At 32.7% G+C, this 14,277-nt stretch overlaps 1 protein-coding gene across 3 annotated transcripts in view; it reads left to right on the top strand.

Annotated features, from left to right (window-relative positions):
• The window catches only part of LOC118185305 (dopamine D2-like receptor), an 865,565-nt gene that overhangs the window by 507,699 nt on the left and 343,589 nt on the right, over positions 1–14,277 (top strand). For all 3 annotated transcript variants that reach the window (XM_085813823.1, XM_085813831.1, XM_085813828.1), the window contains one exon: positions 3,126–4,302. In XM_085813823.1, the coding sequence (XP_085669949.1) occupies positions 3,952–4,302 (351 nt within the window). In that variant the 5' untranslated portion in view covers positions 3,126–3,951. The remainder of the gene's footprint in view (positions 1–3,125; positions 4,303–14,277) is intronic.

The raw sequence follows: 14,277 nt of genomic DNA, 5'->3' as shown, positions 1-14,277 counted from the left end.
CTCCGAATGAACATTAATTATTAGTCAATTGTAATTTTAAAATGTGACTTGAATTGTAATCTAATTCTGCTGAGACAGCAATTTCCAGCTGTTGTAGTACGGTGCAATGGTAAATTTATTCAACGTCTAGAAGAGCGTTCTACTGTCTAGAAGAGTTTTCTAGAGTCTAGAAGAGTCCAGGTTGAAAACCTATTAGAGAAAACTGTTTAATTTGATTCACTATCTGAGTTATCTTTCAGTGCCATTTGTAAATTTGCTAAATGGAGAGATTTTTCATAAAAACTGGTATTTTTATTGTTGGGAAGACAACTACACAATCTCGATGTTTGAAAAAGAATGTTGCTACATTGCTAAGATAGAAGAACAAGAATGACAAGACTGGATCTAATTATCTTTATAATTCTATAAGCTAAGTTTAGATGATAAAGATTAATACAAAAAAGAAACACTGCATAAATTTTTATCATCTGAGGCGTTTTTGAATCAATTGACTGTAAACCATCAGTAAAATAAACATCTGAAGCGAACACCTAGAGCAGCATCAGTAAATTACACATCTAGACGATTGGTTCTTAGACCTATTTTATTCACCACCCACATTCAAGGAAGATAATGCTCTATGGCACTCTTCCTTTAAAACCAACATGCATAATTTTTTACAAAATAATATAAGAAAATAAAGCTGCAATGATTAGTTTGAGTTCTTGGTACACACATGAAATTAACAGTACCGAACAGAACACCAGAGATGAACTCTTGCCCTGGAAATCCTTTCAGGAACTGATGTCCAGACTCTGGAGACCATCCAAGTGAAAAAATTATTTTTAAGGGGTGTTCCATCCGCTCTGTCCTCTCTCAGTAGAGGAGCGAATAGGGCCAAACCTCCAAGGATATACTCAATAACTTACAACTCTAGAGCCAAGGGGCTAACAAGACAGTACCATATGGTCCCTGCCGAGCCAGAACGCTCTCTCGAATGAACGGAGGTTCTAATCTTGTGGAGATTGATTTTATGTGGTCTAAATTCCATAGTGCATAAATCTAAGCAACATCTTCTTCCATTAGAAAACGCATTCATATTTTATTCTAATATTTACTGTCACAAAATATTTACATACTTGCAAATGGAAGAAGTGGAGTAGCATCTCATCAACCACATTTAACATTCTCAGTCATCTATAGTTCGTAATTCTCAGTCCATTAGTTCAGTTCGTAATGGATGTGCCATCGGATGCCAATTACATCTCTTGTGGCCTCTAACCACGAACACTAGATTCGTGGGCTTAGATGATAATTGTGAACGATTTGTTGCAGAAATATAGGCTGAGGTAAAGACTCGAATACTGCCATATAAACACTATTCCGCACACCAATTGCTATATGGCACTACTCCAAAACCACCACCAACCATATTTGTCATTTCAAGCTCGGTTCTCAGTCCACAACAGTTCGTAAATCTTGATACATTTTTTCAATTCGCAGTTCAAAATGGCTGCAGATTCAGGGTCAACTAGGCACTATGTTTCCGCAGGCAAGAGAAATGGATTCTTGCATCGAAGCTCAGATGTCAACAGCAATTGATATGTTGCTGGAAAGGTAGTCTTAGAGAAGACTCGAATACAGCCCTATAAACACAATTTTTAACTTCCACACATATATATATTACTCCTCCAAAACCACTTTTAGCTTCAATCATCCCTTTAGACAACTCAAGTGTCCACTAGATTGGATACCATCAACCTTCGAGAATGATCCCCCTATAGTGGGCACTGTGAGTGGTATCACCCTTGAGGATACCACCCACATTTTAGAATCATTGAACACGCGTATCAAAAGCAAATGTGTGAATATCAGGTAGAGTTTTGTTTGATTATATTGTTCAGTTAATATTATTCTGAATTAACCATTAATTCAAACTTCAGACTAATATAACTTCACCTTTTCTTTTCCTCCCCAGAAATGTAAACTGTTTTAACGTAAACGGAGGAGTATTTAAGATGAAATTTTGGGATTGTAAGATACAGCGTGTCCCCCTTCAGGCTACGTTACTTAGTTTGGCCAGGTCTTTTAAATTTGCAATTATTCGTCTTTGCGTTGTTTGCTGCCAACATATAAATTAATACGCCTGTTAGAGTTTTCTGAGCTAACTTCGATTTAAATATAATCGTATAGTCCTTTGACTATTAGTCCACGTTTTAAATTTGAACTGATTGTTATTTTAGATTCATTGCCACAAGTAGCGTTTGATTTTGTTAAGCACAGGAAGTGTATTTATGTTCTATGATGTGTTAAATAAAAAGGTTTGTTTTCAACCTTTTCAAGTTTCTGTAGATGCATCAGACACAACGATAATTCTCTGTACATCTGTTAAGAGTTTGAATCTAGGTTATGCTTCCAAAGCACGTCAAATTCCACAGCATTTATTATGGAATGTAATTATAACAAAATTAGCCAACAAAATTTTGTTACCAGTCTACACATCTGCCTTGGTAGAGATCATAAGTACACAATGAAAATAGTTTAGGCTGTATTTGACGCAAAACTGTTACAACAAAATGAAGAAAGATTGCTATGATAAGATTTTCTTATTTTATTCGTCCCTTTAAATGATCCCTTAAAACGTTGGAAACATCTAGTCACTTTAAAGCGTTGTGATTGCAGTATAAATATTTCAGATAATTCGTGTTTGGTTAAAAACTGTAGCTATGCCAAATTACGCTCACCATATGTAACGCCATTTCAGATACTCCTCTGGGGGAACTATCTGTAATGAAGTTTCAGCTGCTAATCAAGGATATTTTAAGAAGATCAATAGTATGCCCAATTAAGCATATAGTTATTCATAGCTGAATTCATTTGATATCAGCTTATGATAATAAATCTCTCAGAAAACTGTTGAGCGGAAGCCGCATATTAAATCTCCATCAGATCATATGTCAACCGCAAATATGCCGTTGCGAAAGATTAATCATCAGAGGCATTTGAAACCATAATTCATCCATTTAATATTCCACAAGCGATTCATTTCATGTTTATTCAGTTAAATCAATGTTATGTTTCAATGCATTTGTTATGCTAATATAATTTATGGACTTCTCTTTCTAAATGTGCTTATATTTTTGCAGGTAAATGGATCCCAGTAATGGAATTTCGAATGGAACATGAACAAAAATGATGATGTGTATTTTGAGAAAACTAATACAGCATACTGCAAGAAATTTGAAGCCTCTGCTTTGTTTATAAATTTGGTAAAATGCGCACGAAAGTTTCATGCCATGACATGTATTGAATGTATCATAAGATTTGAGGAGGAAATCACATTTAACATTTCTCTAGAATTCTTATATTGAATCTTTTGTCTTACTGTAACTGTCAACATGTGAAAGTAAAGAAGAAATCACGAATAATGATATATTGCTCAGGAATTATAGTTCTAATTAAAACTGCAAGTATGTCATATTTGTTAGTGTCTTTTAGCTCCGGAAACTGCTATAATACTCAGAAATGTAAATCACGTGATCAAAATAATATTTTATTGCCATTTTCAGAACATCAATAACTGAAGCAAACAAAATTCATGCAATGGAGAGACGTTTGATGCTCCAGAAACGTGTATGAAATTATCAACAATTACTTAACGGTCAAGATGCTATGAAACAGTTATTCCCTAAATATATTTCTTAAATTAATGGATATTCCCTTATTCCTTTCTTTCTCAGGGGAAATGTAAAGTACAGTAAATTTTGTGAAGTTGTTTAGTGTTCGAAAAGTTATCAACAAAATGAGACTAATTAATTACGATTTTTTATAGTTCAATACTATTCAAAAAATAAATATTTCAGGATGCTATATGATGAGAATTTCTATCTCAGAGTTTCAGAAAATTTTAGAACATTTAACATCGTCTTGATCTAAGTATTTTCTAGCCAAATATTAGAATTTGAAATAACCATGGCAGTGAACATTATTGATAATTCTCTACTACTTGACTCTTTCAATTCATCCAATATCCATCTCGACCAGACTCTTCAATTTTCGGAAGATTTCAACTTGAGCATTATATCCACCAACATTTCCAACATCACTGATTACCATGCATCTTATTCACCAACAGAGAAAGTTTTCTGGGCTTTGCTACTTATCCCGCTGCCTCTTGTCGCTGTGGTTGGTAATATTCTTGTGATATTAAGTGTTTATCGAGAGAAAAGTTTGCAGACGGTTACCAATTATTTCATCGTCAGCCTTGCATTTGCTGATCTACTTGTGGCTGCCGTCGTTATGCCGTTCGCCGTCTACGTCCTGGTGAGTGTCACCGATTGTTATTTTTCTTTTCCGCATGCGTACTTGAATATTCTGTATGATATACCATGTGCTGATTTGCTTTCAACATTCTTAGTTATCTGAATAAATATTTTATAAGCGTAAATGATAGCAGTGTAAAATTTACTGCTAACAGTGTGATATACAAAGGTGGGCATAAAACGTATCCCCGATGTATAAATCTCTAGCTGTTTATCCTCTTAATAAATCGAAAGGGATTTTAAGATATTTTTATTTAAAGGTAAGCGTTTGAGATTGTGATAATTTAAAATAATAGAGCTCCCACGGTTACAAACATTTCGAACGGTACAAAAACATTTTGAATGGCAACTTTAACCTTTTTCCTGCACAGATTGATCATTACGTTGAAAAACTATAAAAGGCGTTGCAGCGATACATGTATGCCGAAAATTGTTGGTATAAAACAATAACAAAGAAGAGCATTCAAAAAGGACCTATAGCAGTACAAGAGAGGAGAGGTTAAAAAAGCTTTCTATTTGGAATAACAGATATTCAACGTGTACAACGTTTCAAACTAGTGTCATCTCCCGTAATATTACATTTTCTTAGCCACCGCAATGCCTCGATCTCACTCTGATGGGTTTCTGGTCGTAGGTTTATCTGAAATCTAAGATATACACATCAAATCTACGAGATTTGTTAGAAATGAATTGCCATAATCTGTGAAGTTATACAGATTCTTCTTACGATGTTACATTCGTCATTGTTGTCAATAATATTCCACATACAATGCGTTATCGTCTGCGAAGGTTGGCATGGTAAAAACTTGTAATTCAAGTAAAGAATTATTTCTCTCTGCTCTCTTGTGTTGTCAATGATCCTTTTTTCAATGTTCTTCTTTACAAATGATTTATTCCGGCAATTTTCGTCATAAGTACATCATTCCAACTCCGTTTATGGTATTTCAAGACTCTGATAACAGGTATTACTCTGATGACAGGAAGTTGGTATTACCATTCGAAAACTTGGAAAAGTTTTTCATTTTAGCCCTAACCGCGAGAGCTGTATTGCTTTAAATCATCAGATCTAGAGCGTATACCTTCAAATACATATATCTGAAATTTCATTTCTATTGGTTGTGAGGATAGGCCGCTAAGGGTTGGCCATATATCATAAATCATTTCCATTGGTTGTGAGGATAGGCCATATATTATAAGTTTCTTTTTCAATCACCACCCAGTATGTAACTAAAATGTACTTCCGAAAATCATAAAAAAATTAAATATCATCCTTTCTCATTTTCTTGGTAAAATTGTATGAGGTAAGAAGTATGACCAAAACTCATCTGTTATTCATTGATATTTATCTTTAGTTACTGCTATTTTCATCTTCTGTTTCCTTATTTGTAATAATATCATATAAAAGTCTACAGCGTATTTTCATTAGCATCAAATATCCTGATTGCATATTTTTGCAACAGTTGGAAACCTAAGGGGATAAGTCAGGCACCACTAATTTGCGAGTGGTTTTATACATATATTCATTCTTGAAACGATTTCTTATAATTTTTAATATGTAAAATGCAACTGAAATTCATATTGTGTTGGAAAAGAAAAGGCTATAAAATCTTAACATTGTCTCAGATAATTAAATTTAATTACAATGTCATAAAATAAATATAATTTACACTGAATTAAGAGTCAAATGAAATTATGTGTAAATTATATACTAATTTAATTCTTTATAATAGCATTTATTGCAAAGAATCCAATTTTTTTTAATTAGGTGCGAAAACGTTCTTTAGTGTCTAAAAGTCCCCAATGGTGAAATTTTGATGCTTAGAAGATTAGTACACTTAGAATAAAATAACTCATTCTGAATAAAAATTATTTTGTGAAATTAAGTTTTTACGGATGTCTGGAAAAGTATTATATCTGCTTACTACATGATTCAGAGTTTAAATGCTTAAAAGCAGGAGGATATTAAATTCATAGAACATATATACATGAAAACATTAATAACTACCTAGAACTATATGTTAGTCCTTCTGCAAATTTATTGTTATTCGAACATATGTTCATTTATATTTAGCGTTCGTTCTACAATGAATAAATTCAAAATTTCAATATTTGCAAGCTTTTTTCCTCTTTTCTAATTTGTACATGCATTAGTTCTTTCCTAATTCCCCTTTGTGCTTTGGGAATAAAATAAATATTTCTTGAATCTTTTGTTATTTTTTATACCAAGATTTATCTATAAAGTAAGAACTAACTGGAGTATAAGGAAATATACTTTTTAATACCTCGGTTGGATGCTTAAATTGCATTTGCTAGAAGGGTAGAAAATTCTTCGAATTTCCAATATCTGATTCTATTACAGGAAATATTATAGCAAAATTTATGACTTGGCATTCATTTTCGACTAAAAACCTTATCGAAATATAGTCTACTGCTTCAGAATAGGAGCTTCATGTTCTTTTACTTCCTTTCAGCTTGCCTCGTAACCATGGTAATGACAGCTGCGGCTGATAGTCCAATCGAATCCCTTAATTTTGTTTTAATATTATTTCTGCTTAACGCGGGAGGACGCACAAATGAAGCCCACAACCTCAAATGAGGTGGGGAAGCTAAGTGCCGTGCGGTGACTATGATGCTCTTTACGATCAGAAATTTAAGAGGGTCGGAAAGGCATTAGCGTTAGAGTAGCTGTTTTAGAGTAATAGACTGTATATGTTTTATGTTTTTAGATATCAGGTATATATATTTTGAAAAATGATATGTTTCTGCCCATAGATATAGAAAATGATATATTTCGGCACTTTGAAATTTTGCAAAACTTAATTAGCACATGAAAATCAGCTTCTTCTGTGCACATTTTTAATAGCAATTACAACAGGCTTCTGATTAACCCAAGTAATACCGAGGACCACGTCAACGGTAAATGAAAATTAAGGGCAATTCGACAAAATTTAGGAAAAGAAAGAAAAGAGAAGTAGAAATAACCCATATTATAATTAACAGCAAAATATTGTTAACAACTCATCTCTATTCTTAAGCAGTTTAACTTGGAGGGAAAAAAAATCAATTTGATAATCTGAAATAAACCAGGATTTAAAACAAGATCAAGCTTTCAAGCATAAAGCAAAAACGGGAAGAACGATGTTTTTGATTATATTGTTCAATAGGAGTTAATGGGAGACAGACGATTAAGAGCTTTTTGAGATTTAACAATTTATTTTTAAAGGATGATTTAAGAATATTCATAATTCCAGCTTATGTACAGTTAAATTGAGTAGTGTTTGGACTAAAGACGATTCCCAGATACTGGAACATATTCTGCTATCAGTGGTTTTACTTCACTCATTTTCTTCTTTTTGTATATTTCATAGAAAACGAATTTTTCCGTCGTTCCGAAATAAGCAACTTTTCATAACTTGGAATTTCTTCTTATTAGAGAAACTTCCTCTTTTGATAGATTAATGTGTATGATAATGTTTTAATTTTTAAATTGCCTTAATTTTTGGTGTATTTTTCCCTTAGTAAAGAGTTTTGTATATTATTTTATACCGTTTTTATCGTTCTCATTTATTTAACAATAGAAAGTAAAACAGAAGCATTCTGTTCAATATTAATCAAAATATAGTTTTTAAATACTGAGAGTAATACTACATATACTTGATCCCTACCGAGAAATGAAACAAATTAGCCATTTTATTTGTAACCTAGTAGCATATTCCATAGATATAATCATTTGTTATTGCTCATTTCTTTGCAGCATTGATAGTAATTGCTTTATATTATTGTTACAATATATGGAGATGTTGTACCCAAAAATAAGCAAGATGTTTTCAAGAGACTGTCTGGAATATAAGGAAGCAAAACTATAAAATTTAAAATATACGTTTTATAGAAAGCTAAAATAGAAACGTGGAATACAAAAAATAGTATACATAATAATAAAATCTATAATTTGATATATTCTTAGTCATCTTGTTCTAGAGAAAAATTGCTGGCAATTTATATTCATTTTTTTTCCTAATTATTTCTCTTATGTAAATAGTTTAAAGTACCTAGATTAAATGAAATAACAATTATGTGAGCTATTTGCAGATGTATATAATATTGCAGCAAAATGAACATATTTTTTTAACTCCTGTCTCTACTTGACATATGCACATTTTCTCTTATTTTTTCCCAAGAACTCCCATTCTTGTTTCAATTTTTGTGTTGCTTCATGTGAGAAACACTTCATTCATGCTGATGTATTTAATTTATATAGTAAAATTCTGATTTCATTATATAAATTAAATACCATTTCTACCTCCCTCATAAAGTATTATATCTGTGTACTCATAAAGTATTATATCTGTCAACTTATTTAATTAAATATATGTAATTTTAATGAAACTGTTGATAGAGAAATTGCCATTGCCGTAATGTAAAATTTCCAAAAAAGAAAGAACAGCTTTCTTTTGCATGAAATGCTTACTGTAAATAAAAACATTATAAGCTACCTTAGACGAAGTACATAAATTGCAATATGAATTCTAACAATGTTATACTTTCATTTTATTATGATTGGTTAGTTAAGGTTTCCTTTTGCAAAATTTAACATCACTATTAAAATTGAAGACTTTTCGACTTCCGAATGTACGGGAGCCATGAGTGTTATATAAGAATCATATGGAACATTTATTAAAGCATTGTGAAATCGACTTGTTTACTGGCTTAATTATGGCGAAGTACTCAAGGCTAATTGCCTAAGGGAAGGAATGCCTTCGTGAAGAACTTTCTAAGGAAAACTTGCTCGTATAACACGTTACACGTTACACATGAATAAAACCATAGATTCAGCGATTTTATCACTTCGCCACTGGTGTGCCCTCAATGTGAAATAGGATAAATTTCCCGAGTTTAACAGCTTTTGCAAACATAATGTCGCATATACATATAAAACTGATGAAAATCATTTGGATCTGCTACGAAACAATGATTATTCCATGATCTAGATTCGGGATATAATCGATTATATGTGGCAGATGTAGACTTAGTGCAGGCTATTATTCACATTATGCTCATAAATAAATTACATTCTCTCCTTGTGTTCATGAGGGTATTCACACCGCTGGATTAGAAAAAACGGGGCGTTGGAAATTAATCCTTGATTCCTTTCCCAGAATGTTTCCTGATTTCTTTTTTTAGGTTTTTTTTTCTAGGACTTTAAGCATAATGTTCACAGCCGTAAAATTTCAAACGTTAACGGTTTGAAGCAAGCGGTAATCAAAGGATTATATTTTTTTTTTCAATATAAAACATTATTATTCGGAATGCTGCACTTGCATCATAATATTTACGTTATTCTGGCAAAGAGGATATTGATATGCAAAATTTATTGTATAAAAAACAATTTCTTTTTTTTTTTTTTTTTTTTTAAATTTGTAAAGTTTATGTAATTTGTTTAACCAGTTATTTTATGAAGCTCTACTGTCACTTTTCTCCTTCCGTTTTCCCTCCAGAAGGCAAATCAATTCGCGTGTACATAAGTGATGTTTTGAAACTATAACAGAGCGTGTTCCTCCTGTTAAAGGCCACATTACTAAGCTTGCTGTTCTAAGATAAGATTTCCAGTCTTTGGCTTTGAAGTGTATTTCCCGATAGTTAAAGTCAAGCCGTTGAGATGCTACCGCAAATGCTCTGTACAGCCTTTAACTATTAGTTATTAAGATGAACTACTAATACTTTATTTTCGTAAATTATACGTCATAATTCTGTTTTAACGAATTATCATTTTCACTGAAATTAACACATAAACAAACTGAGTGTTGCTATGCATAAAAACATACAGTGGTTTTCGTCTCGTGCATCAGAGTTATTGATAAATTTTGTTATGTGAGTTATATAGGAATTCTTTTTTAATAATTTATTTTGGACAAGTGATCTGTATAAATGACATGTGGCATAAGAGTTCAGTTTCCAAAGGAAAACATATTTTGGCAGTTTCGCTTAATTTAGCTCTTTTAAGTCATCTCTCTGCCTAAAGAATAATTAGACAGTCACCTACCTACACCGAAACTCCTTAAATGTCTTCAAAAGATCTTGAGGGATAATAATTACAAAAGTTTTACCAAGTGTCAGCTGTCTGTTAAGTAGCTTGTCTGATATTAATTAATGCTTGCATTTTCTAAGGATAGACTTTTATTGACTTAAATCTCAGCGCTGAATAAGGAGGTATTATTTTGTCTAGATTATTAGCATTTGGAGCCAAATATGGGTTTTATTTATACTAGTCGTCAAAATTACAGGAAATTGACAGAAATAAAACGTAACTAACACTAAAGTTATCAATATAAATTTGTACGAAAACATTAGTTAACAAAATTTACAATGTTTGGCAGTCGATTTTCTGCAAAATATTGAAATTAAAACCAAATTTTTGGAAACTGGATAATGATAGAAAAATTAAGTTATCTCTCGTGAAAATATTTTTTTTTCTTTAATATGGTGTATGATCACCGTAGAGATGTGCAAACTTCACACATTGGTTTCACAGTTTTTATGCAAGTTTTCTAAAATTGCTCTTCTCAGCTCTTAAAGACTCCGGGGAGGGAAGAAACTGCTCCGGGGAGGGTTGCAGACTGAAATTCCTACGCCCTAAGGCATTCCACACATACTCACTAGGGTTCAAGTCCAAGTGGTCATTCCATTCGAGTGATATCTTCTGTTTGCAAGTATTCTGATAAAACATATGTTCGATGAAGTCGGTCATTGTGATCCATTAGCAAAAACTCTGAGTCAGCGGCACTCCTAAACAATCTACCTTGGAGCTCCAGTAAACTCGTTCACATATATCCGATCAGGTAAAGAACTTCCTTGAAAAATATATAACTCGGTGCTTCCATTTGTTATGATTTCTCCCCAAACCATATCAAAAACGTTATACTTCACGCACAAGAGGGGGCAAATTGCTCGTTCCTTCCTCTCTCCAGATTAAAACACGTATAGAATCACTTCAGAGTGGACTTGTCAGTAAGCAATACTCTCGCAAATTCGTCTTGGCTCCATTGAACATCACAACGGCACCAGTTCTGGGTGGTGCTGAACTGGTTCAGTTCTGGGTGGGGCAGAACTGGGGTGGGTGCTGAACTGGGGTGGTGCTGAACTGGTGCAGTTCTGGGTGGGCCAGAACTTAGATGACTTCAGCTAAGTTCTGGAAGCTGGAGATTGACACAAATCATTGGTTTTCTTGCATACAGTCAACCCTCGTGAAGCCTACGTGCAGCAGCAGAAAGCTGATTCGAGTTTCTGTGCCAGCCTGAAGGCCTAAGACCAAATCTATTGTAGTCGCTTCGAGGTTTCATCGAGCCGACAACCACAGGAAACTGTCTTCTGATACAACTGCTGGTCTTGGTCACCAGCTGTTGAGCAGTCTGTCTGTCAACTGATTCAGTACTTAAAAAACGGCTCCGAATTCCTGAAACTTTGACAGATATTCAAATTGTGGGTGACCTTCATTTGTGTTTGACCTTCCTTGATTCTGCCAATTATTTGCCACTTTTGACGTTCTGTCTCTAAAATGATGCTTTTGAGCCATGGCTACACTGATCACTCTTAGAAACCGCATTCACTTTCACAGACTAGAATTCCAACATGCGTACATTGCCAATCGCCGATTTCGCATATTTTCGTTGTTAACATACGATTTTATACATACGCGCTAACATACGCGCAGAAGTGCGATTTTGTCTTCAGTTGTATTTAATTAACATAGATAATTACAGTATTGGGCATTGGTTGCAACATAAACTTAGCATAAAGTTTAACTTTGATGATCAGTGTGTTTATCAAAATTAACAAAATGCTAATTAAAAATTGTTGTGGTTTATTTATTAACAAAGTTATTTTTTTGATATTTTATTTATAAGTCTATTCATTATATTTTACGAAAATTTTCAAATGTATTTTGCGTATCGTTTTCGTAACAAATAAAATGAAATATTTTAACATATGTCATTTGAACGAATAATAGAAAAGGAATATATTTTATGGATTAAAAATATACCAATCAAATTAATTGCACTTAACCTAAGAACCTAAAATTTGAACGGATTAAAAATATATCAATCAAATTTCACGTAATGTGATGTTTTTTCGTGTTGTAAAAACAGACATACAACTTATCTCTTTGTTTCAATCTTTCAATAAGTTAACCCCTTTTTAGGGGAAGATTTTAAACGAACTTTTTTATTAGATCATCAGCCGAGCATTTTACACAGTTCGTACAATAACATAAAGCTTTTCTGTTCGCGGGATAAATAGAATAAATATAATGTTCAAAATTCAAATTGTGCTTGTAAAATTTTGGCTCAGGCCTTCTACTCACGCGAGTAAGCACGACTAGGAAACGTTAAAGACGATTCAAGTGAATTTAGAAGCTGGACGAAAATAGTATTGAAACTGCCAAGCGGTCGCTAATAAAACCTGTCTCCTATATTTAAGAAATCTGTTCTCATATATATTCACTAATGATTATCCTGATGGAACCGACTAAAATAGTCAGCAAAAGACAAAATTCTAAAGTAATTCATTAATAATCATAAAATCATACAAACAATACGAATATGTAACCTTTAATGTTCTAGATAACTTACTTCTGTAAGCCCCGTGTTGTACATATGTGGTGCACGGGGAGTCTGTATGTTCTCAAAGGAAAAAAAAAAAATAAGGCGTACACATCAAAATTTAAAAAAATAGCCCACGTAATAACTGAACAGTTTTGAATATTTCTTTTAACTTTTAAAAAGGGAAAATGCAGATAGATTTTACGTACGCGAATCTTTTCCGGGACAAATTCTAGAAGGTACATACGATCATTTTTCCCCAATTATTCTGCGTTCTATGAAATGTTTGGCGAATCTGACCATGAATCGGACGTTGAAGGAATTTGATTTTGTTTATTTACCAAGGTATTTTTTATCGTATATTTACTTTTTTTTTCTCAGAAGATTTTGAATAAATGTAGTACTTAAAAAAATTTTTTCGAAGTTTCTCGATCGATTTCGGAAGTGGGAAGGGGGGGTCCACTTATACGCGGGTTTCTTATTTTCTGCGAATTTTTTATGTCAAAGTGGGGGGTCGACTTATACGCGGTATCGACGTATACGCGGTATCGACGTATACGCGGTATCGACGTATACGCGGGTATATACGGTAATTAAATTTTAAAAGAAATTGAATTATAAATGATTAAGTATTGCTGCGAACTAATCTACAATATCATTTAAATTCTGAGAGCAATTGTAAATCAAGTGCAAGTATCAAAATCTATGAATATATAATAAATGTATAATATATAATTCCAATAATAATTGTTGAAGAGGAAGGAGACACACTTATCAAGGGAAAGTTGCCTCCAAACTCTTCAATTATTCTATTCGTGTTTCGTCATCCAGGTAGGCAAGGGTAAAAGCAAAATTCAAAAACAGAAGTAGAACCAAATGTTGTGAATTACTAAACAGAAAGTTAAACAAGTGAAATTTAGAGAAATTAGAAAGTAAAGATTAGAACAATTAAAGTCAATTAAGAGTAGAAAACCAAATTTTTTAGTAAACCAAAGTAATTTAGGAACTTCCCGACACGAATTATGCAAATAGAAACTAGATCCTATTTATAAAAATTACATAAATAACACTAAAATAATACTAAAATTGCAAATAAAACGTAAGTTTTAAATTAACTTACCAACTATATTTGTATTTGGGGAGTGGAACAGCATACCAAACTAAGTGATGTTAAGTAGTGTGTTACTTCTAACTTTATAAATAGAGGGAGCTAATATAAGGCAAAGTTGAGTGTTAAACTGCTATCTGTTATATCTTATTTTAAAAACCTATTCTGTAAACGTTTAGTAATTTAAAATGTGCGTTCTGTTGCAGAAATGTTTTTTATTAACTGTGAAGTATTGTAGAAATGTGTAAAAATTGTAAAAATGCTAACTGTA

This window comes from Stegodyphus dumicola, chromosome 1 (assembly GCF_044657685.1).
Source record: "Stegodyphus dumicola isolate Sdum_Otavi_A_Nest chromosome 1, ASM4465768v1".
Classification (NCBI taxonomy): domain Eukaryota; kingdom Metazoa; phylum Arthropoda; class Arachnida; order Araneae; family Eresidae; genus Stegodyphus; species Stegodyphus dumicola.
This window is presented reverse-complemented; position numbering and strand designations above follow the sequence as displayed.